Here is a 25738-nt window from a genome sequence, read left to right on the forward strand (position 1 = left end):
GTCCATTGTTGCTTCTGGAATTTCTGATGACAGAGCACCATTTTGAAGTCGATACCCAAACTTTTGAAGGTTGAATTATAGAAGAGAGATGAGAGATCTGCTTATTTTTTCAGTATTTTCATGTCCCCTGATACTAACTAGCTGAAATATTGGTCAGTGGCAGGTCTGGCTGACTCATATTGCAAGAAATTAAAATCATCAGTTCCTAATTCCAATGGCATTTATGGAAAAGGAAGGCAAAAGGGCTTCCTCTTTTTTACATTTCTATATGCCCTGTAACTATTTCTGGAGTCTTACATGTACAAAATTTCTACATATGACCTTGCTCCTGAATGTGTATTTTTTCAGGCATAGGTTATACAGTAACACATATTCTCAAGAATATGAATTTGATTCAATTCAGCATTCTGCTTTACAAAAGCAAATGCCAAATTAATACACCTACAGCATGCTAGGTGGTGAGAATACAAATGTATCAGGAGCTCAAGCTACAATTATAAGATGCTTTAAGAGATTAGGAGAAAATAATGAAGAATCATCCATTTTCCAGTTTGGACGGTACCTCAGCAGCCATCTACTTGAACTTGGGCCTCCCTCCCCACCCTCCCCCCATGACAAAGATAAATGGCCATCTAACCTGTGCTTGAAAACATCAAAAAGGAGGAATTAATTTCCTCCTGAGATAGTGCATTCCACTTTAGATGGATCTAATTATTAGGTGGATTTCCCCAACATCAAGCCCAAACCTACCTCTTTATACCTTCTTCTCATTGCTCTTTTTTTTTGTCTTCTTGTCCCAAAAAGAACAAGTTTTAGCGCTCAGTTCTTCAAATACTTGAAGAGAGGTACCACCTTATTTCTTCTCCCCTCCAAACTAAACATCCCCAGTTCCTTCAAAAACTTCCTATAATTACTTCTTCATCATTAAAATGTAATAGTTAACATGCATATAGTCCAGTATCCTTGCCAAGAAAACTTCAAATGAGATCATGAAGAATTGAAAAGCCCAAACAACAATATGGTGCTTTACCGTTTGTAAATCTATATAATATATGTTATCCCATTTGATCTTTATAACAACAAGGTGGGTGATATTTTTATTCTCATTTTATAGATGAGGAAACTAAGCTTGAAAGAGATTCAGTGGCTTTCCCAGTGTCACACCATTAGTAAGCATCTAAGGTAGATTTTGAACCCAACTTTTCCTGAGACAAGTCCAGTGCTATATATATTGTATTACCTAGCTACCTAAAAATATTAAATAACTAGAGTCTCTTCCTAATAAAATATGAAATAAATTCAAAACTCTTCACCAGGATGGTTGAACTTCTCTAACCATGAAACTGTGCAGAACTGAACAAGATAATCAAGAGTCAGTCCAACTGAAGAAGAGTGCACAGACACTATTACCTCCTTATTCCTGGAAGCTATTATTCTGTTAAAATTACATTAGTTTTCCTGGCTGCCACACCATAGTGCTGATTCATATTGAGCTTTTAGTTCACTAAAACCCCAAGATTTCTTTCAGGCAAACTAATGTCTTACCACATCTCCCCAATCCTGTACTTAGGAAGTTGGTGTTTAAGACTTTACATTTATTTCTACTGAATTATGTCATATTAGAGTCAGCCCAATGTTCTAGCCTGTCAGGTTCTTTTTGGATCTTCATTCTTTTATCCAATATATTAGCTATCCCTCCAGCTTTGTGTCATTTCCCAGTTTGTGAATATGTCGCCTTTCCCTTTATCTAAATCACTGATAGAAATTTTAAATAGTACAGAGCTAAGCATAGTTCCCAGGGAGTAATCCAGGGCAGATCTCCTTCCAAGTTGGCACTGAACATGGAACCATTAATGACTATTTAAGTCTGGCTCTTCAACCAGTTCCATCTACTCATATTATCTTCTAATCTATCAATCAACAAGCATTTATTAAATGCTTACTGTGTGCCAAGAATTGTGTTAGTTGCTAGAGATACAAAGGTAAAGATGAAACAGTCCTTACTATCAATCTTACAATCTATTTGAAGAAATAATATACCCAATACAAAATAAATACTATGTAATACAAAATAATTAGTTGGGGAGGAGGGAATACTAGTAGCTGCTGCCCCCACTACACTCCCAGGAAAAGAACATGAGCTTGGCTTTGAAGAAAGAGAAGAATGAATTCTAAAATGCAGAATTGGAATAGGAGTGCATTCCAGGATGTCCTGGGCAAACATAGAGTAGATGGAATGCCATAGAAAAAAACACCAAGTAAGTCAATTAGGTGGGTCATAGAGTGAATGAAAGGAAGTGGGCAGATAAGCTAGAGACAGATGATGAAAACTTTGAGAAGCCAAACAAAGGAGTTAGATTTGATCCTAGAGGCAACAAGAACCACTAGGGATTCTTGAGATTGGAGTGAGACATGGTCATTACTTTAGAAATATCATTTTAGCAGATTTGAGGAGTATGGAGTGGAGAAGGGAAAGATTGAAGGCAAAAAGGCCAAAAAGAAGTCTAGTGCAATAGATCATCAAATCAAAGGTGATGACAAGAGCCTGAACTAAAATAATGGCTATGTAGTGGGGAGCAGGGAATGGATTAGAGTGATGTTGTGGAGGCAGTATTGACCAAAACTGACAACTAATTAGGTATGGGGAAATGAGGGAGAAAAAAAAGTTAAAGATTACTCTGAATTTATGACTTTGAGTGATGAAAAATATAGTGTTACTCTTAATAGAAAGAGCAAATTTAGGAAGAGCAATAGATTTGGAGGAAAGAACAATGGATTCTATCTTGGATGTGTTTGAGTTTGAGACAACTGCAGGACAATCAATTATGGCTTAGAAGAAAGACTATACACATATAAATGTATGTAAGTATATATATATATACATATGTGTATATACATATATACATGGCTATATACAAATATACATAATATATGTGTAGATCTGGGAATTATGAATGAATGAATGAATGAATGAATATATGAAGTATTTGTTAAGTGCTTCCTATATGCTGAACCCAAGAGATACAAACTGAAAAGTAATGCAGTCACCATTTTCAAGGAGTTGACATTCTAAAGGGAGAAGAGAACCCATATGGAAAATTTCAGCTGCAAGTTAAATGGAAAATTCCCATGGACCTTACAGTGCAACAAAGTAGATATGAATGATTCTCTTAAATGCCATTCCCTCTGATAAAATCATATCAATTTCTTATAATGAATGATTTCATGGTGCCAAGGCAGTGAGAATTTTCTTTTCTTTCTTTTCTGACTTGAGTAGTTGTGGTTATAGCACCTGCCAGAGTAGTTACCAGGCTACATTGCCAGAGGGTTGCTTCCCAGGATGATGACTGTGAGTGCAAGGCGGAAAGCATTACTTTTCCCAAGACACATTGGTCCAGGGTCCTGGATTGATCCCATCAAGATGTGAGGAGAAATGGTGGTCAAGGTGGTCAAGGTAATAGTGATTTATCTTGTCTGGTACATACTGCATCCTTTCTCTCCCTTACGGATACATACACACACACATAAAGATTATATATAAATATGTGTGTATATATATATATAGATATATATACACATTTATGAGCACATGCATATATATATATGTATATATATATACAAAATCATGTGTGTGGTGGAAATGATATTTGAACATGTGGTAATTAAAGAGATCCATCAAGGGAAAGAGCTAGAGAGAAAAGAGAAGAGAGCCCAAGCATTGCCCTGGAGTACAAGTACAAATAGATCTTGAGACAGTAAAGGAGATTGAGAAATATTGGCCATATATATAGGAGAACCATTAAAAAGCAGTGTCCAAAAAGCAACAACAAAACAAAACAAAATGGAGAGAGTGTCCAGGAGGAGAGGAAGGTCAATAGTGTCACATACTCCCAAGAAGTTCAAAAAGATGAGAACTGAGAAAAAAAGGCATTAAATCTGGCAAGAGATCACTGATACTGTTGGAGAGATGGGCTTAATTGAATGATAATATATGGGAAGCCAGATTTCCAAGTGCTGAGAAATGAGTGAGAGGGAAAGAAGTGGGAGTGACAAATATGGGCAGTTTTTTTCTAGAAGTTTGGCCAAATGATAGCTTGGGGTGGTGATGAGAAAAAGTGTGTTTTTTAAAAAAAAATTTACATCTCTATATTTTCCAACAGAATAATATAACATTCTCAAATTCTTTGCTATAATTAAGCTAAACTATATCTACAACATTTCTTAGCATACTAGTTGTAGTAACCTTGTCCAAAACAGAAATGAGGTTAGTCTGGCATGACTTGTTTTTGAAGAAGTCTTGCTGGTTCTTTGAAATAACCAATAACTTTTGTAGATTTTCACTAACAATATCTTTAATGACATATTTGAAGTCCAGTGCACTAATCTTTCATTTACACACTTTATTTTAATCCCTGTTTTGAAAATCAGGACCAATTAAGAAGGACCTAAAAGATAAGGGGTGGAGAAATAGCTAACTCCTTTCTGGAGTCCTAACCAATATTTACTGCTAACCAAATCCTAGATCAAATTGGAAGGAAATGTCAATTTCCAATTATTTTAATTACATCTGTAAAAGAATAGAAACTCAAACAATTTTTGAAGCAATACAACAATAACTTAGCTATCCAGAAGGAGAAAATGGAATAAGCATTCATCACTCCTACCATATGCCAGCCATCATGCTAGAATTTACAAATATTATGACATTTTATCCTCACAACAACCCTATAAGGTAGGCACTATCACTAACCCCATTTTACAGTTGAGAAAACTAAGGCAAGCAGGTTAAGTGACTTGCCCAGTGTCACACAATTATTAAGCATCTGAGGTTAGATTTGAACTCAAATCTCCCTGACTCCAGACCCACTTCTCTACCCAGAATCAGAATCTTTGAATAATGAAGGATAGGTTGTGCTCACAAAAATTAATGATGAATTCTGAGAGAGACTAGGCAACAAAAGACTAATTTGTACCTGCTTGAAATCCTCAGACAAAAAGAAGTAAAAATACCCAGAAATCACTTTGAAAGATATTGCCTATCTAAATCATAGTCATCTCTTCCATAAAATAAGGTTAAGTAATGAAAATGTCAGTTCATAAGTCAGCTCTACTTAGAGCAAAACCAGTAAAATCACCACACAACAATTAAAGGAATTCTTAGAATGACAAACATTAAGTGCATAAAAATAAGAAATTACTGCTGGGTCACATAGCCAATGTAGGGAAAAGCACAGCTCATCCCACAGAAGCAAAAGAATAAAGGAGCCAAAAATGAACAGTAGGAAAAGAAGACTAAGCTGCCAAGCACCATCAATTCAATTTGAATCAACAAGCCCCTGCAAATCTTTATGCTGTACTTGGGGAAAACATAACATACACAGATAAATAAATTTTAAAAAAAATACAAAATGATTAGAAGACTGGTAACTCTCTCCACAAACTAAACTGAAGGATTAAGGAGAGACATTTATGTCTAATATTGAGGGGTACTAGGAATCTCAAGAGGCTGAGAGTTTAGGAGGGAAGGTGTGTCAAGAGAATTAGCCTAGCTAAGTCCAGAGAATCTTAATGATCAAAGAGTGACCACCAGATAATGATTTTCTCCCCACAACATCCCATGAAAAGGTCTGCTAAGGTGTAATGGGGCCATACAGTGTAAGAAAAGACTCGTGCAATAGATGCAACTGAAGAAAGAAGGTGAAAATTTGAAGGATTCTAATCACTTTCTCTTTTCCTCCAAATGTTTTCTCTGTTCTATCAGAATTCTATAGGCATTCATCCTATTTTCTTTGAACTGAATTCCATGACACTCCATTTTAGTACTTACAGTAATTGGGCAATGGGAAAGAACTAGATTCAGCAGTGGAAAAGAACTTAATATCATCTGTAAATTAATCAGCATGCAAATTATTTGATTCATGCTTGATTGTTTTTGATAAATCAAACAAATGGAGTAATGCATTAACAGGAGTCCTAATCAATTCTTGAGACTTGGCACTGGAGCAAAAGAAGAACAAAATGATCAGAAGGATAATTCATAGCAAATGGAAACAAAGATTTTTAATAAACCTGATCAAATGAAAATGGGTCATCCTTGCTATTTCCTTCTCCAGTGGATTAAAGCAAACAGAAGTTAAAAGTCTTACACAGGATCACATAACTAATAAGTGTCTAGGGCCAGATTTAAACTCAGATCTTCCCAACCAGGCCTGATGCTCTCTATCCATGAGTCACCTAGCTGCCTCACAGATATTATCAGGAAAATGTACAAATATCATTCAGATCTAACCATAAGTTCTTGAGTCTATATGCCAGCAAATTAATTATTGTTCCATCCTTGACTTGGATAAATTTCCTTAGAAGAAAGCTAGTGGAAGAAAATAGTTTCTGGGGACTTTTTTCAGAGTGGCTGGTACCCAGTCTCCACAACCAGAATGAAGCCAAAGAATATGCCATTGATTTTTTAAAAAGTCTTATCTTTTACCTTAGAACCAATACTAAGTATTGGTTCGTTGGTTCCAAGGCAGAAGAGTGACAATGGCTAGGCAGTTGGGGTTAATTGACTTGCTCAGGGTCACATAGCTAGGAAGTGTCTGAAACCAAATTTGAACCTGGGACCTCCTATCTCTCCAGGCCTGGCTTTCTATCTACTGAGCTACCTAGGTGACCTAGATATACAATTGATTTTTCACTTGGTTAATGTAGACAACCAATCCAGACAATTGCAAACTACCCAAGTGCCAATAAATCATAGTATTAAGGATTATTTTTTTTAAGTCCAAATAACTAAAAGTGGGCTTTAAAGAAGAATTTATCTATCTTGGTTGTCCACACTATATAATTTACTGAATCCCCCAATGTGCTTTGCTCTAGAAGACCTATCCTCAGGGAGTTGATAGTAATATTATCAAATTATTAATGGACCTATAGTTAATTTCTGATTTTTACCATGATGAGGGAAAAGTCAGTCTAAGAGATATTTCACATTGTCATTATTCCATAAAAGGGAAAGGTTCCATGACCTCAGCTTCAAATCACTCCAGAACAAAAATAGATAACATGGAAATGGAAATTATCATCAATGTATGGAACCTTCATTCAATTTCTAAAATCTATTAAGTTAATAAGAAAAGGTGAAGCATATAGAGGAAGCAATTGAAGTATTTTACACATCAATTCTATGATTCAATTCCACAAAAATGGATTATCCACTTTTCAAGGCACTGACAAGCACAAAGCGAGATATAAAGATTAGTAAGCCCATAGTATTTATTCTGAAAGAAATTATCATCTAGACTACAGCAGCTAAGATATGTACACAAATAAGTATAACACCAAATATAATGTGATGAAAGCACAAAGAAATATATAAATAGTTATATAAGCATTTAGAGAATTGGAGAAGTAAGGCATCATTTATAACTAGATGAAACAAAAAAGGTAGAATCAAACCTGAGCCCTAAAAATGGTTAATATTTTAACAGAGAAGGGAAGGAATGAATAAGCATTTCTATAATGACAACTATATACTAGCACTGTGCAAATATTCTCATTTGAGCCTCACAACAACCCTGTGAGGTAGCTGCTGTTAACATCTCCATTTTAAAGATGAGGAAACTGAGACAAACAGAGGTTAGGTGGCTTGCCCAGGGTCACACAGCTAGCAAGTATAGGGGCTGGTTTTGAACTCAGTTCTTCTTGGCTCTTGACACAGAGCTCTTTCCACTGCACTACTTACTTTGGTGTCTGATGCCCGTTCTACCAGGTCTCCACAGCCAGAATGAAATTTAAAAAAAAAAAAGTCAGAGATAAGAAGGTAGAGCTCAGGATGTACTTGGACAAGAACAAATAGTACAGTTTGGTACATGTGCTTTGTGGCAGGTAGGCTTGAAAGTTTGAATACAGATTATGAAGGGCATTGGATGCTATTCTAAGGAATTTGGACTTCATCTGGAATGTGTTAGGGAGCCACTGAAAGTTTTAGAGGAAAAAAAGTGACTTGAACAGAGTGGTATATTAGCTAGTTTGCTCAATGGTAAAGAGTAGACTGGTTCTTCCCTTACTAGAAGTCTTCAAGTAGAGTGTATGACCACTTGTTAGATATGATGTAGTAGGGATACCTTTTGGGCAGGAGATCTAGTGTATTCTAAAATTCAGAGATTCTATGGAAGGAAGACTTGAGCAGGAGTCAATGCATAGACTTCAAGGAATTTAAGAACTTGGTTGGGAAACAAAATTACATCTTTATTTTCAATAACCTCCAACCGACAATTGACATTTCCTTCCAATATAAAAGTAGGCATCTAACATTATTCTGAGAAAGGGTCCAAAAGACTGCCAGTTGGGTCCATGATACAAAACCATTAAGTATCCCTAGAACAGAAGCAGGGAAACTTGCTAAAAGAACATTGTATTTGAGCCTTTTTATTTTAATTTTAAAGGAAGTTTAAATTCAACCTGAATATGTATGGAGAGACTATAATTAATTTGCCTCCCAAAACATGTTTCTTAATTATATTTTTTCACAACTAATATTCCTGCTGGTCAATACTCATTTATTAATGTGCTGAGGGAATTTCATCCCCTCCCCCCTCCTGGGTTGCCAACCCGGTTCATCAACATTCTTCACATGCCAGTGCTGTGTCTGTGTATATAAGTAAAAGGCCATGGGCAGAGCCCACCTGGGTCTTTTGGCACTGAGGAGGGGCTTGAGCAGACATGTGAGGGAGAGAGGGAGATTTTCCTGCAGCATGGCTACAGGTGGTCAAACTTAGAGTAAGGAATAGACTTTAGATCTATGCTTTTCTACCTTTTTCTATCTCAAGTGATTATTAATAAACTTAATGGAAAATAAAAACTTGTAGATATTAATTTTAAATATAACATTAAGCATGTACCAGGCACTGTGCTAAGCACTGGGGATTCAAAAAGAGGTAAAAGACAAGGAGCTCATAGTTTAATGAAGGAGACAACAAGCACACAAATAAGTATATTTGTATTATGTGTGTGTTTGTGTGTGTGTAAAGCTATACACAGAGTATATAGAACTAAATTAAGAGAAGGAAGAGTCAAGAGGGTTTAGGAATGCCTGTAGAGGATGAGATTTTAGTTGGACTTTGTAGGAAGTCAAGGAAGCCAGGAAGTCAAGATTACGAGGAAGAACATTCCAGGTCTTGAAGATAACCAAAGAAAATGCCCAGAGATGAGAAATAGAGTGTCTTGTTCAGAGAGATATGGGTATGGAAGGAACAAACTAAAGTTGTTGGGATTTTTTGAGTATGGAAGAAACATGGGCATGTTTGTAATCGATAGGAAAGGAGTCAGTAGACAGGAAGATGGAAAATTAAGTGATAGAATGAGACAAAGGTAGAAATCTGTTGGAGATGGGATGCAATTGGATTCTTTAGTCATATATAGAGGTTTGTCTTGGTAAGAAACAGGACCGCCTCTTCATGTAAGACAGGTTTAATAGAAGATATAGTGGCAGAAGGCATCTAACTAATAGGATATGAGAAAGAGGGGCAAAAAGGGAACTCATGGGGAATACCTCATTTTCCCCCTATAAAATATGAGGCAAGGATCTCAGCTGAAAAGATGGGGAACTATATGAGATTTGAGGATAGATAGGACAATTTGGAAGAGCCACTGTGGAGACTGAAATAGAGTTGATAAGGGGTATGTAGAAGGATTATAGCAGAGAGAACCAGGTTGAAATTGTGCAATATAAATTTGGAGTCAACCTAGTTAAAAGGTCACATGATTTTTTTCTCCACTTTCATTTAGTAGCATATGTTTAGGAACAAAGGTAGAAAATAGTGGAAGTCAATGAAAACTAAGGCTTGGCATTTCACAATCGATGATAAGGGTGCCAGAAACTATAGAAGATAAGGTAAGAGTTGAACTGGTTCACCAGAGGGTGAAGATGGGAAAAATGAGTGTTTAGCACAAAGATGATGGCATGGGAGATTGAGGGATTGGAGATCCCAATGTGATTGAAGAGTAATGTTTATTATGGAAAGGGAGAGGGAGAGATTAAAAATAACCAATAAATTAGAGTCAAATTAGGAGATTTCAGAATTCTTAAAGACAGAGATCATCTATTTGTGGGTGATGACAAGATCAAGGATATCATTGTTTTATGTATAGTTAAGTAGGGTTAAGGAGTAGATTGTGGTACGTTGAGTAATTGAATAGTGAGAGTGTTTGAGGAGGAATCAACATGTTTATTGAGAGGGAAGAGGAAAATATTGTGAGCCAAAGGGCAATAAACCTAAGAATCACTTCTTTAAAAAAAAAAAAAGATACAGCTAAATTCTAAGATAAATGAATGAAGCAGAAAATGGTAAGCTGTGCAAAATGTCTTGATTTTCTTATAAAGCAGTTCAAAGATTTTAAAAATGGAAATGTCATGTTGCTATAAAACAGTCATGTAATCCTGCACTATTTCAATGCTGAGTGGTGACATGGGATGACCTGAGTTCTCAAAGACTATGCCAGCGGAGTACAATCATATTCTTTCAAACTGGAAAGGTCTTAAGTATGAGCCCAGAGAAGGACTGTATATCAAATATCTCAGCATCAGCCTAAATAAATTCATTGAGATGAAGCTAAATTACCAGGGGTTTGACAACCAGGTAATGAATTGGGGGCAAAGAACTCATGATGTTGTTATGGAAGAGTTAAGATCTTCTTCAGTGGAAGAAATAGCCAAAGTCAACTAAGGCAGAGTGATAGTGGCTCTGATCTGAGACACTGAAACTTAGTTATAAAATATAAGTTTAGTACCTTACCTGATAATTTCAAAGGTGGTATTACTTCTTTTGTTCATAAGACTAGCTTTGAGTTTTTCTGTTTCCCAGCAAGACATTAATAATCTATAAACCATTAAATAGGGGGAAAGGCTGAAGGAAAAAATAACACTAACAACACTAGAGAAGACTATTATTTAAAGGAAGAAGTGTTTAGAAACTATCTTTTTAGAATATGAAATTTCAACTCCCTTTATTCTATTCTCATTCAATGGAAACTTCTTCCAAGGAGGTCACCAGTGTAATCACCAGAGTCCATGACTGGCCTTTCTTGACCTATCTAAAGCATTTGACACCACAGACCATCCACTTGTTCAGCCTTTTGACTTCTGTATCTTTATTATCCTCCAGCAGTACCTTTATTATCCTCCCTGGCCTTCTGTCTGGCTCCTTCTCCAATTAAACCTCCTTCTTTCATTACCTAAATGTAGGTGTTCTTTGAAAATTTAAAATCAGCCCTTTTCTCCTCTTCAGGGTCTTGTCCATTTCAATGGCTTTAAGTACTTGTGTGGATAATTCCCAAATCTATAGACCCAGTCCCCAAATTCTTTGAAGTTTCTGTCCTGCCTATTAAAGATTACTACCCAGACGTTCCACTAAGCACCTTAAACTCAAAATGTCCCAAACTGAAATCACCTTCTCCTTTTCACATCAACTCCCTGTCTTGACTTCCTGTTTCCACGAATGCCAGACAACACCATCATCTTAGTCACACAAGCTTGAAATCCTGAAAGAGAATCATAGAATCTGAGTGTTGAAAGAACCCTCAATAGCCATCTATCCTAACTCACATACAAAAGGACTCTACTACCAAATTCTTGACAAATGAACCTATAGCCTTTGCCTGGAGATCTCCAAGGAAAAGTACATACCACTTCCTGAAGCAGCCTATACCATTTTTGGACTGGTCTAATGATTAGGAAAATGTCCCTGACAAAACTAAATCGATTTCTTTGCAGCTTTCATCCTCTGTTCTGGTCTTGCCCTCTGCAACAGTCTAATCTTGTTTAAATTGAGACTTGAATAAGCCTCAGTTGCCTCATCTGCAAAACTGAGATCACAAGAGCACCTACCACATAGCATCTCTTTAACAATTAACTAACTTAAAGAAAAATAATATCCCTTCTCCCTATCTCCCTGTCACCAGCCATCTCTCCTCCAGGTGATGCATATCTAGTTCTTTCAACAAATATTCACCTTTAATTCCTTTTTCTTTCCTAGCTCATGCCACTAAAATCTACTGATTCTGAATTTATAGTGTCTGGCTAATGTGATCTTTTATTTCCATTACCATTGCCACCACAATAATTGAAGCTTTAACCACTTCTCCCCTGCACTAATAATTGCCTCCTAATTGGTTTCTCTGCCTCTGGGCTCTCACCAACAATTCATCTTTTTGTAAATAAATGCCAGATTAATTTTCCTAATGTCACTTATATACCAAAAAACTTCAGGGTATCCTTATTTCTTACTGAATGAAATCCACAATCTTTAACCTACCATCCAAACCCTCTGTAATCTGACCCTGACCTTCCTTTCTTATGTTATTATCCTTGACATTTATTCATCCATCACATGCTCTAGATTGAGATTTTCCTAGATATGACCCATTCTTCCATTTTATTCTCTATACCTAGAATGTCCTTCTGGTCATCTGGAACAGCCTCATCCTCTCTTTTCTTACTGAAGTCTTATTCATTCCTCTTAATCTAGGTATTCTTCTCTGACTCACAAACATGCTTTACACATAGTAGGCACTCAATAAATATTTGCTGAATGAATAAATGCATAAAAGGAATGAGTGAATGTTATGTCAACATCCGGTTTTTCTTAAGGCCCTGAACACCTGTGTTTCCGTCATCTGTCTCATCTCAGTCAACAAAACAGCTTGACTATTTTCAAATTCAATGCTGATCAAGCACCTGTATCATCATTAACAACACTAGCAAAACAAATACTAACATGCTTTTTATTAATGTTTAAAGTGCTCTATTCTGAATGCTAAGAAAGCCCTGAAAGGGAACATCTGTCACTTGAGCATGCTTACATCATTTTGAACCTCTTTAGGGCAATTTCTTTATTAAGGTATGGAAAACTCCTCCTGTTTGTTAAGTGTGAGCCTAAATAAATAAATAAATGGACAATGACCTCTCTGAACATGCTTGTTAACAAATATGATGACTTATTTATAAATTAGGATTAGTTGTGTTATGGAGTACATTATTTTGCTTATAAGGTTAAGTTTCAACATAGTAGATGAATGTGGAAAAGTTATTCCTTATTTTTAAACCAATCCTCCAAAATTGACCTCTGATAATTCCTAGCTCTGTAACCCTAGACGAGTCATTTATCTTTGTTTCTCTAGTCCCTGCCCTTCTGTCTTAGAACTGTTACTAAGCCAGAAAGTAAGGGTTTTGAAAAAATAAAGTCAATCCTCCTAGGTTTACTATTTTGAAACTATTTAGGTCAAAGCCATTTAGTTCCCATTTCTAGAACCCTCGAAGATTTATAGTATACTTTCCTCACCAACATCCCTGTGGTGAAGTGAATGCTAGATGCTGGATATGAAATAAGAACTGAGTTTGAATCTCAGCTCTGCCATTTCTTATCTGTGTAACCTTATCCAAACCTGTGGACCAAACCATTCTAGACCTCAGTTTGCTCATTTGTAAACTAAGAGGATTGGGGTAGATGACCTCTAAACTAAATCTATCAGATGTAGGAGATAGAGAATATTCATCCCCATTTACAGATGATGAAACTTAAACTCTGAGAAGTTAGATCACTTGTCTCCATGGTCACATAATTAGTGTTAAGTCATCTTTACCAAGAAAAACCCAAATGGGGCCACAAAGAGTCAGAAATGACTGAAACAACTGAACAAAAAACTAATAATATAAACTTCTTAAATTTCAAGTGCTTTTAAAAAATGTCCAGATAATATGTTGATAAAAATTTTAATAATAATTTTTAGGACATTTTTGCCATCTATATTCTCTCCCTCCATCCCCAAGAAGGCAGGTAATTTGATATAGGTTGTACATGTGTTATACAATACATAATCTCCATGTTTGTCATGTTGCCAAACAAGACACATATTGCTTACACTAGAGAAAAATTAGTGGAGGAAATAAAGTGAAGAATAGTATGTTTCAGCCTGCAGTTGGACACCCTCAGTTCCTTCTATGGTGGTGGATAGCCATTTTAGTTGTGAGTCCTTTGGAATTATACTGGATCCTTGCCTTGTTGACAACAGGTAAGTCATTCACAATTCACAATTCATCATCATGCATTATTGTTGTTACTGTGTATAACATTATTCTAGTTCTGCTCACTTCATATTGCATCACTTTAAATAAGTCTTTCCAAGTTGTTGGATTTTTTTGTGATCATCTTGTTTGTCATTTCTAATGGCACAATAATCTTCCATTACAATGAAATGCCACCAGTGTGGAAAGGAAAAATGAATCAAGCTCTGGATTTTCTGCCACTGAGGTGGAGCAGACAGTAGTTGGAATGTTAGAGTGAAGATTGACAGCAATGACAGTTGGGGGGAGGGGTAACTTGGAGAGTGACCATTGCTCTTGAGGGTTACACTCTTTCCTGGCCCTCAGAATTGAAAGAATGCTCTCTCCTTAGATTTGGATAGGAGTACCTCTATTCCTGAATTTTCTCAACTGTGTGCTCTACCTGGATTCCTGTGATCATGTCATCAAAAAAAAAAAAAGGAATTAAGAGGAGCAGTTTGAACTGTAAGGTCTGTCTTTAGGGCATTAGCCTGAAGCCCAACCAGTTATGAAAGTGAGAACCTTTTCTTCCTCTTGATATCTTCTGCTAAAACTTTGAACTTACAAAAGCTAGCACAGATATAGCATAGACAGGAATAAAAGAAAGCCTCCACCAGCCTGTGAGGCCTGGCCTCAGCTCAAAAGCTGGGAGAGACTCAAACCCAATCTGTGGCAAAGTATAGGCAATCCCTATTCCTACTACTCTGATACCTTCCCAATCTAAACTTATTATTAAATTCATCTTGAGTTAATTAACCTGCAGTCAGATTAGAGGATGACTATCATTTCAGGGGAACATAGAGGGAGCAGAACCTAAGGACAGCCATTCAACCATAAACAGTCCTTATCCAACTCCTGCCAGGTGACCTTGGTCTGAGAGGAGGTTTGTCCCTCAGAAGGGTCTGTGCTTATCTGCCTTGGGGTGTCTTCAACATTAATCAATAGAGAAGATGTCCCCTCGGGCTATCATAGTTGGCCCATTTCTCAAGAACCCCATTTTTCAAGGTCAGCCTCTCAGCAGGGGGTATCTCTCCTTTTGCCTCACCAGCATCCATATTCCCTCTATCCCTTCAACTCCTCCATTCCCTGTTACAAAACCTCTTCATTCCTCTCACAATTCCTTTAATACCGCATTCACCAATTGATGGATATCCTTCAGTTTCCAGTTCTTAGCTACCACAAAAAAGCTACTATAAATATTTTTGTCCGTGTAGATCTTTTTCCTCTCTCTTTAATCTCTTTGGAATACATATCCAGTAGTGGTATTGGTGGGTCGAAGGGCTGGACAGTGATGGGCTTTCAGCATGGTTCCAGATTGCTCTACAAAATGGTTATATCAGTGTATAGCTTCACCAACAATGTTTTAGTGTCCCAATTTTTCCATACCCCTCGTACATTTATCATTTTCCTTTTTTTGTCATGTTAGCCATTCTGAAAGATTGTGGTTTCAGTTTGCATTTCTCTAATAGAATTTTTTCACATGATTAAAGATAGTTTTAAGATCTTCATCTGAGAATTGCCTCATCATATTATTTGGCCATTTGTCAATTAGGGAATGCTTTGTATTTTTAAATTTTTACTCAGTTCTCTATACATGAGAGAAATGAAGTCTTTGTCACCGACATTTGCTATAAAGATTTTTTCTCAGAATGTTAAGTGCTTTCAATTTCAAAATCATCCACAACTCTTCACCCTATCTTCATATCCAATCAGTTGCCAAATCTGGTCAATTCCAACTATACAACTTGCTGTTCTCTCTGTTCACATACCCAATTAGGCTAGTTCTAGCCTTTATTTTAAAAAAATTAAACCCTTACTTTCCATCTTAGAATCAATACTGTGTAAGATAAAGACTGGGCAATGGGAGTTAAATAACTTGCCCAGAACCAAACAGCTAGGATATGTCTGAGATCAGATTTGAACCTGGGACCTCAATCTCATCCTGGTTCTCAATCCACTGAGCTATCTAGCTGAACTATCTCACCTGAACTATTAAAACATTCTCCTTTCCTCAAGGCTTTCAGCTCTCCAACTCACCCTCCCACATCTGCCAAAGAGATATTCCTGACAGGATTGGTCTTCCCTGCTCAAGAAGCACTAGTGTTCCATTTTGTCTGTAGAATGTCAATTTATAAAACCCTTCATAATCTGACTCCAGCCTTCCTTTAAGGGCTGATTGCATATTATCTCTCTTTATGTACTCTACATTCCAGCCAAACTGATTTAGTGTTGCCTCTCCCCTTTTTAAGCATTTTAATAATTTTTATCATTATTAAGATTAACTTATTTTTTATTAATCCATTCCATCTTCTACCCATTCTTCCATTGAGAAATTTTTAGAAATAATAAAACAAATCCTGAAATATATATATATATGTAATATATATATATACTCTGTACATCAAAACAAATGTCTAGACTATGTGTACAAAAATGTCTGTCCCTTTCTGCATTCTAAATTCATCACCTCTCCATCAGGAGGTAAATGGCATGTTTCATCTTCATTCTTTTTGGGCTCATGATTACAATAACAATTTCATCCCATCTCTGAGCTCTGTCCTTTACCTTCCCTTAAACTCAGTTCAAGTACCAACTCTTCATCAAAAGTAGAATCTCTTAATGATCACCACTACCAACTTCTACAGTTGCTGGTGCTCTCCTTGGATTTTATGTTGCATTTGTCATTGTTGTTCAGTGCTATCTGACTCTTCCTGACCCTATAAACCATAATGATCCATGGAGTTTTATTTTTGTGTGGGGGTTTGTAAAGATATTGGAATGATTTACCATTTCCTTCTCTAGCATGTTAAGACAAACAGAGGTTAAATGACTCATCCAGAGTCACAAAGCTAGTATCAGAGGCCAGATTTGAACTCAAATATTCCTGACTCCAGGCCCAGCATTCTATCCATTGAGTCATACTGCCTCCTATTTTGCGTTTATCTGATATTATTTTGTATTTACCTCTTTTTTTGTTTATGTTGGTTCTCTCTAATCAATTAAAAAATTAAATGTTGCAAAAGATAGAGCACAGGGCCTGGAGTTAGGAAGATTTGAGTTCTAATCTAGCTTCAGACATTTACTAGCTTTGTGACCTTGGGCAAGTCCCTTGATCTTTCTCAGGCTTGGTTTCCTCATTTGTAAAGTAGGGTTACTACTTTACTCCCAGAGCTGTTGTAAAAATCAAATGAAATAATGTTTGTAAAATGTGTAGCACATAGAAAGTGCTTTTACAAATGTCTGTTCCTTCATTTCCATTAAAATAATTATATTTCTTTAAGTAAGGAACTAATTTTTATTTGATTACCTTCAGTACCTGACATATAGTAGGTACTTAATAAATGTTTTCTGATTGATTTCTGCTTAGTCTCTCTTCTCCTCTACTTCCATTTAAGTAACCATGAAATTCACCAGTTAGTTACAAAAATTTAAAAGGCATAACAGAAGCTCATCTCCTTCAGAAAAATAGAAGCCTGGTTCTTTCTTTTAAAATGGCAGATTCAAATATACTCAATCATTTTTTTTAATCCCCAAACTCTAAGCGCAGTTTTCAACTTCTAAAGCTATAAAAACTTTACTAGTTTGCAAGACTTTTGGGACATGCTGTATAGTGAAGGTAGAGAAAAAAACGAGAAGCTTGGAGCCAAAGTGAGTGGCTTTGCTTTTGCACAGAAAGCTCAGTTAAAAACTTCAAATAATTATGCATAATATTAATTCTGGTATAAACAAAACAACTGATGATACATTTTGAGGATTCTTTCACAAAGGGGAATCTGTACTACAGAGGAGATCATAGTATAATATATTTAAAGCTGAAAGGGACTTTAGAGGACATCAACTCCAAACCTGCCATTTTATAGATGAAGAAAAAAGAGCAGAGAGATTGTGTCATACTCACTGTTACATAGCTGATATGTATCTAAAGTAGTGGGTTTTGGTTAGGTCTTCCTGACTTCCAACTCATCATCATATTGGAAAAGGGGGCAAGGAAAGCTTTCAAAATAGAAGAAAGGAGGAGGGTTTAATACCAGAATAAAGTATCCTCCGGTTGTCTCTCTGTCTTTTTTTCTTTCTCTGTCCCTGTATCTGTTTCTCTTTTGTTTTCCTCTGTGACTGTATCTCTTTCTCTCACTCACACACACACACACACACACACACACAGAGTGAATATTGGGTGAAGAACTGGGACCCTTACTATAACAGAAACAAGACCAAGCTGTATAAGATTATATTTTAAATTCCACAAAAGGGGAATGGAAAAGAAGAGAATGGCTTGAATCCATGCAAAAATTCTATAAGTTCAGTAAGGTCATGTTGTCAGAGGGATGGCCAGGGTAAGTTCTAAGCTTGTTGGTTCTCTGCTTACAAAGGAGAAAAACAGAAACTAAATGCTTGATGAAGTTAAAAAAGAAGAATTGAGGCAACAAAAAAATTAAGAGGGGGCAGCTAGGTGGTTCAGTGGATTGGGAGCTAGACCTAGAGGCAGGAGGTCCTGGGTTCAAATGTGACCTGTCACTTCCAACTGTGTGACTCTGGACAAGTCCCTTAACCTCCATTGCCTAGCCCTTGCTGCTCTTCTTCTTTGGAACCAATATCCAGTAATGATTTTAGGATGGAAGGTAAGTGTTTTTTAAAAATTAGGAAATGAGGGGAAGGTCAGAGAGATTAAGAAGTGGCATAGAATCAAGACAGACACAGGCAAAGCAGAGGTTACTTTAAAAAATTAAGGATGGGGGCAGCTAGGGAGCTCAGTAATAGAGAGCCCACCTCGAAACAGAAGGTCTTGAGTTCAAATTTGCTCTTGGATACTTTCTATCTGGGTGACCCTGGAAACATCACGATTGCCTAATACTTACCATTCTTCTGCCTTGAAACTAATACTTAGTATAGAATCTAAAACAGAAGGTAAGAGTTTAAAAAAAATAATAAAAGAGAAAAACCAGGAGGCCAAATAAGAAAAAAGGTTATGAACAATAACAACAAATAAAACGAACAGAAACTGAGATAACTGTATTCAAAGCTGCCCTATAAACAAGGTGATAAAAGAAAGTAGCAGGAATGAATCAGAAAAGGAAATGAGAACATTGGACATGGTAGCAAAAAGTAGCCAAAGCAAGGAGGAAACCACACTTTCCTAGGTCAGAAACAAAGGTAAGATCAACCTTCTAATCTGCTATCTTTGAGTTCCTTTGCCTCCATTTCCTCCACCAAACAATTCAACTAGTATCACTGCTCTTGGAAACAATTTCTCTCTTTCCAAACACTTAAAAATTTTAAAAACAAAAACCAGCACTGAAACAAACACTACCTACAAATTGTTATAACAAGGAGATAAAACAAGAACCACTAAAACCTGAAGCTTTGTTATTTCTGGGCAACTAAGTGGGCCAGTGGGTAGAATGTTAGGACTCGAGTCAGGAAGACATCTTCCTGAGTTCAAATTTGGCCTCAGACACTTACTAGCTATGTGACCCTAGGCAAGTCATTTAACCTTGTATGCCTCAGTTTCTTCATCTATAAAATGAGCTGGAGAAGAAAATGGCAAAGACTCCAGTATCTTTGCCAAGAAAATCCCAAATAGGGTCACGAAGTGTTAAACATGCCCAGAAAAGACTCAGCACAACATTATGTCTATGGAACTCTTGGGGCCAAAATAAGATCTCTTTTCCCCATCCTTAGGATAGAGTAGGACAAATGATGAGGAGACTAGGAAAACTACAAGAAAAGGGCACAGTATGATAATATTTGTTGAACGATAGAAGATGAAGGAGCCCAGTAAGAAACAAGGAATACAGAAATGGAAAAGCTCTGGCAGCACGGAACAAAAAAGCAAGGAAGGAAATAGGGAAGATACATGGCTCTGTTTGATGTTTGACAGCTACTATTTGACAAGCACCTCTAAATACAATTTTTGTGTCTGTTAAAAAGTGAATCAAGTATACAGAAAAATGTGGGTAAATTATTTATGACAGAAAAATAAAAAGACCTTTTTGAATATCTATTTCTCATGGACATACCTAAGATTCTATAAAGTTTTATGTGATAAGAACTCTGTATTTATATTTAGTTCTATAGTAGGGTACATACTTGTTGAATCAAAATCACATCTTCTAGCAAATTGCAACTTGATGTGAACCCATCCAATTTTCCCTTGGAGAAGAAAATAAAGAATGATATGCTAACCTTTTGTTTCTGGACCTGGGTTAACATCAGTGTAGGAAACTCTTGGTCTGAAGACTCCTTACTTACACTGCTGCAAGTTGGCAAATTAGCTGTGAATTTATAGTCTTAAAGAGTTGCCTGGGAACTGAAACTTTAAGTGACTTGCTCATGGTCATGAATAATATCTTCATAGATCCTGGGGCAAGTATACCTAGGGCCACCTATTATTACCATACTACATAAAGGCAGCTAGATGAAACAACGGATAGAGTGTTGGGCCTGAAGTCAGGAAGACTTTAAATACTAGCTGTATGATCCTGGGCAAGTCACTTAACCCTGTTTGCCTCAGTTTACCCATCTGTAAAATGAGTTGGAGAGGGAAATGGCAAACTGTTACAGTATCTTTGCCAAGGAAACCCCAAATGTGGCCAAAGAGAGTCAGAAACAACCAAAATGATGTAACAACCACCATCTACCATACTGTCTACCTATTCAGCCAAGTCTTCCTTACTCCACCTGCTCTCTCTCCTATGCCACACTGTCTACTGAGCTCAGTATTTTATTGACAAATTGTTAATAAAGCTGGTTTTAGGTGGAAATTCTCTGACATAAAGATCTGTAAAGTAAGTTCACAGAAAACCCACACTGGACAATGTGTGCATTATAATCTTTCTGGTAAGGTAAAAAAAAAATTATTTTTTCCCATTTCTTTCCCACTCTGAAAATCCACTCATATTGTGGACTAGACCTATAAGTAGCTGAATGGGACAGCTGGAAGACTAGTTCACACAATGGCTATAACACTTTCATGACCAAAGAAGCATATTTGCATTTCTTACAAATATTAAAAATTATATACAACATTAACATTTTCAGTTGTTGAACACCGAATTATAAATGACTGGCTTTCAAGGCCTTGGAACTCTGGGTACCAAAGTCTAAATTGCTGTTTAAAAAATGAAAGTAGTGATTTCATAGCACGCAGAATACTTCTTTACCCTTCCCAAATCTATGATGGTGTGATAATTATCTCTTCCTTACTGTCTGCCTTTAAATCTAGTTATTACTGTAACTAAGTCTTCTTACAAATAGAAAACATACTCACTAAGAAGTTAATCACCTTGTTAATTAGAAGTTAAAAATAAATTAAATACACACTCTAAGTAAAGTTAATCATTAAGAGTTCTTCTCTCTAAACTCAACGATAGTCAGCTCCCAATCCAGTAGGTCGAAACTCAGAAGTCATTAAAATAATAAGAATAATTAACATTTACATAATGCTTTAACAAGTCTTTAAAAGGTTGTCCTCAGAATAATCTTCTAAGTCAAAAACACAATTTGGGGTTTTCCTAGCAAAGATAATGAAGTAGTTTACCATTTATTTCTCTAGCCTATATGACAGATGAGGAAACTGAGGCAATCAGGGTTAAATGACTTGCCCAGAGTCATGCAGCTACTGAGTTTCTGAGACCAGATTTGAACTTGAGAAAATGAGCACTTTATCCACTCTCCCATCAAGTGGCCTCAGAAGCACAGTTGGCACAGATATGAAGAAGGCACAGAGAGGCAGTGTGGTACAGGGACTAGAGCACTGGCCTGGGAGTCAAGGTGAACAAGGTCCAGCTGTGCTTTTGACATATAAGCATGGGCCAGTGACAACCTCTCAGTGTCACTGAGCAGCTCTCTGTGACTACAATTTCAGGATGAATTGCCAATTTACAATTTGCTGATTCTTCTTCTGGCTTCTTAACTCTTGTGTTTCTCTCCCTGTTTTGTCAGTGCAGAATTTTGCAGGAATGTCAGTCAATAAAGTGCTTATTAGCATCTCTATCATCAAGATATCTGCAAACCACAAATAGAAATGTTGTCAACTTTATACTGCCAAAACTATGAGTACTACATACTTGAACAAAATCACAAGAGAGTGTCAGTAGAAACACAAGAGGTAAATAATGCCTTGGAAAATGAAGATTCACCTAATAAGCTGGGCTCCTCCTTGCAGCAGTGGGGTATAATGTGGACACTTTGCCAGACACTAAGCTAAAGAACTAAAAAGTGCATTGCAGTTAATGGGTATTAAAGAGTCTAAAGCAGTCATTTTCTTTGCATTAACATTAGATTACTAGAAGGTCTAAAAATTGATTACAAATTAGGACTAAATTCTTTTCTTATTTCTTCAAACTCATATGCCTTGTTAATCTTGGATACATATTAGTATTTTTTTAACAGAGATCTACATAGACTTTAGGTCCTCGGGATTCCCAATAAACCACTATATGTTGGCAAGTACACATAGATGTTAGAATTGCAGGGATAAAGTCTGATTTATAGAAGTATATGAAGGACTTCATATAACAAGTTTCATATTGGACATGGCTTTATCTGTGTTGAGAGAGGACTGAAAGGCATCCAATTGGAATGTCTCCAGAGGTTACAGAATTGGGTTCTAGCCAGACATTGAAATGGTCCTACCTTGTAAGCATCAGGAATGTTGACTGTCTCCCCATGTTCCCCAACATAGCCAATGATGCCTTTTCCCCAAGGCACTTGCACCTCATTAGAGTTTTCAGTGCTGCTGCAGGGAAGGAAGGGGGTCCCAGCATGCACATCGAAGAATTTAGAAACCAGGCTCTTCTTGCCTGAGGCTGTCCCCTCCACCAAGAATAAGGAGCAGCGGTCAGCATCCACCATGAGGCAGACAAAGATGAGGATCTTGTAGCTCAGGCTGGTGAGGTCCAAGTCATTGGAAATCTCCTTGACCAGCTCCAGGAAGAATTGGCGCTCGTTATGCTGCTTAAGGTGACACTTGAAGTCGATGGCTGTTGGGGGATACTGGGGTAAGTTGACCCGAGATTCCAATAGAGCGCTGAGAATGTGGGCAGTGGTTGGAGGTAGGGAACTGGCCTTTCGAAGCAGTGCCCTCCTCCTCACGCTGCTCAGTGGCTCTTGGGCCCTGGATGTCACTTGCTCATCATAGGTCCTATTGACGTGGATGGCTTTGGATCTGGCAAAGCTCTTTCTCAGCTCTTTCTGGGAAGCCCTGCGCTGTAGACCCCCATCACCACGACTACTACTGGCCCAGCTGGGACTCATAGGAACAGTGCCACAGTCTCCCACACCTGCATTGGACTGACTGCTCCCAGGCCCCTGCTGGACAGTGACACCACGGCAACTACCAGCCACGACAGAAGAACCAGGAGCAGAGCTGCTGCTCTCTAGGGTACTGGCCTCAGAAGGCAAGTGGCCTGGGGCTGAGACGCTCTGGCTCTCGCTGTGTTTCTTCAGCCACTTCTGCACCACCTCCTGCCTCCCCTTCCTCATTAAATAGTCTTCAAAGAGCTCTGGATGTCTGTCCAGGAAACTTTCCACCTCCCCAAAGTCCAAGCAAGGAGCTGACATGGTCGTGGCTGTGACTGCAGACACTTCTCCGAAACTTGGGCACAATTTTTTATGTACTGCCAGTCAGCTCTTTTTGCCTCCACATGTTCTATGCCAATCAAGCACCACGAACGCAACAGGACACTCCTTTGCTAGTGTGTGGGTTACGTGGAGCAGAGGGATCGCAGCAGGCTAGTTGCCTCTCCTTCCTTCTGCTCAGAGGGTGGATGGCACAGGCTCCCCAGCTAGTTAGTCCTCCTTCCACTGCACTCTAGGCACTGGGCTCACAGGTGCTCACAGCTGTGCTGCTGCCGCAGCTGCTATTTGCTTCCAATCTAAAAAGGAAGAAAAGAAGGGGGGAAGAGAAGAAAGAAAAAAAGTGCGGAGCTAACTAGCTGCTGTTGCTGTTACTATTGCTGCTGCTGCCCTTGCTTCCGTTTCTGCTGCTGCCGAAACCGATTGAGTGGACCACAGTGAAAGCAGTAAGGGGGCTGATGCCTGGATGTTTGGGGAAGGGGGGAGGGGAAGGAAAGACACGCCTCTGAGTGAGGGACAGGGACTGGAGGGAGGGAGCAAGGCAGGGTTTGAGAAGAATGAAGAGCCCAAGTCAACAACCCGAGACTAAAGCGGGCTGTCTCTCTTTGGGAGGGAGTCAGTTTCCACTGAGACAAAAACCAAGGGGATCAGGGTGGACCTTCTGCTCTGAATGGAACTAGAAGACGAGTCTTATTTTTCCCTCCCTCTCTCATCTCCTCGCCTTTTGCAGCCCTCTCCTCCTCTCCCCTTTTCTTCCCCGCCACCCCCCACCCGCCATCCCTGTTATTCAGCAATATTTGCTGCAAGGGATCCCAACAGGAGCACAGCTGGGACCTTCAGGCTAAGTATTTATATTTTACAAGGAAATCAGAAGCCAGGGGTTAGTTTCCGAGAAAATGAAAGATGAACGAGGAGAGGTAGGGATTTGGGGGGGGGGGGGGTGCGGTTTGGGGGCAGGAAGCAGAGATGAGGAGGTGATACATTACTCACTTGCCAATAGTATCCTGTACCTCTTGAGTGCTCAAAAAATAGTAATTGAATTAATTCACCCCAAAGTAGCAGATAAAGTTTTGTGCAAGATGTTTTGAGTAGCTTGTTGAAATTCATTTACCTTGAAGTAAAAGGAAATAGTATTTGCCAGGTTAACCCCATTTGGGGAAGCCTAATTCAGGGTAAGCTAATATTCTCCCTGGACTGAAGAGGAAGGGGTTGAAGAAAAGGGTACAAGAGGGAGGGATGAAGAGGGAGAAAAAGAGGACAGGTTTTTTTTCCCCCTCCAATTTCCATAGTTCTATGATTTCTTTCTTCTTCCTTCATGAGTGACTTGCCCTGTATTTTTTCCATTTTATCCCCAAGCCCACAGTCAGATGTGTTTTCCCTCCCAATGAATTTCTCAGGGTTTTATGTAATGAATTTGATTGTTCTCTCTCCAGCACTGGAAGTTCCCCGAACCTGCTTCTCCCTGCATAGTTAGGTAACTGATTTAGAAAGAGTCTTCCTTTTTTGAATAAGTAAGTTGTTAATAATTAAGTAAATATGCATTCTAGAAGGAAGGAAGGGGCATGTCAGAGAAGGGGATATTTGCAGGCAACTGATCCCAGCACAGGGATCAGATCAACTCTGACCTTCCATAATTGGGGGGGGGGGGGAGGGGGAAAGGGCATACAAGAACAGAACTAGTCTTAAATTATCCCAATGAGTGAATTAATGGATAGGAATAATATCTGTCAAATATGAGATCCATGTACAATTATAGGCAAGTAGTAAGAATTCAATCAATATTTGCTGTCTTGATCTGCCCCCCTTGGCCCCTTTCTGGAAAACTCTAAATAGCCCAAATTGAGACCCACCAGAACCACCTGGGGAGCCTGAAACTGGGATCCAGTGACTGACAGTGCTTTGAAGTGCTATGTTTGTTGCCTTTGAACCATTAGCAGGGTCCAAGAAGATAAAAAGTATCATTTGTTTGAAAGTTCTATATTTGGGGTCTTTCTTAGAAAAAGGAGAGCTGAGATAATGGATACAGATTGGAAATAGGCCAATCTTGGAGTGTTTATCTTATGTGAG

The 25738-nt window shown here is 38.0% G+C and overlaps 1 protein-coding gene across 1 annotated transcript in view; it reads right to left on the bottom strand.

Moving 5' to 3' along the window:
• Positions 1-25290, bottom strand: part of PDE11A (phosphodiesterase 11A) — a 523355-nt gene extending 498065 nt beyond the window's left edge. The window contains exon 1 of the mRNA XM_001377248.4: positions 22730-25290. Within this exon, the coding sequence (XP_001377285.1) occupies positions 22730-23656 (927 nt within the window). The 5' untranslated portion in view covers positions 23657-25290. The remainder of the gene's footprint in view (positions 1-22729) is intronic.
• Positions 25291-25738: the final 448 nt, after the last annotated feature.

The sequence above is a fragment of the Monodelphis domestica genome, chromosome 4 (assembly GCF_027887165.1).
Source record: "Monodelphis domestica isolate mMonDom1 chromosome 4, mMonDom1.pri, whole genome shotgun sequence".
NCBI lineage: Eukaryota > Metazoa > Chordata > Mammalia > Didelphimorphia > Didelphidae > Monodelphis > Monodelphis domestica.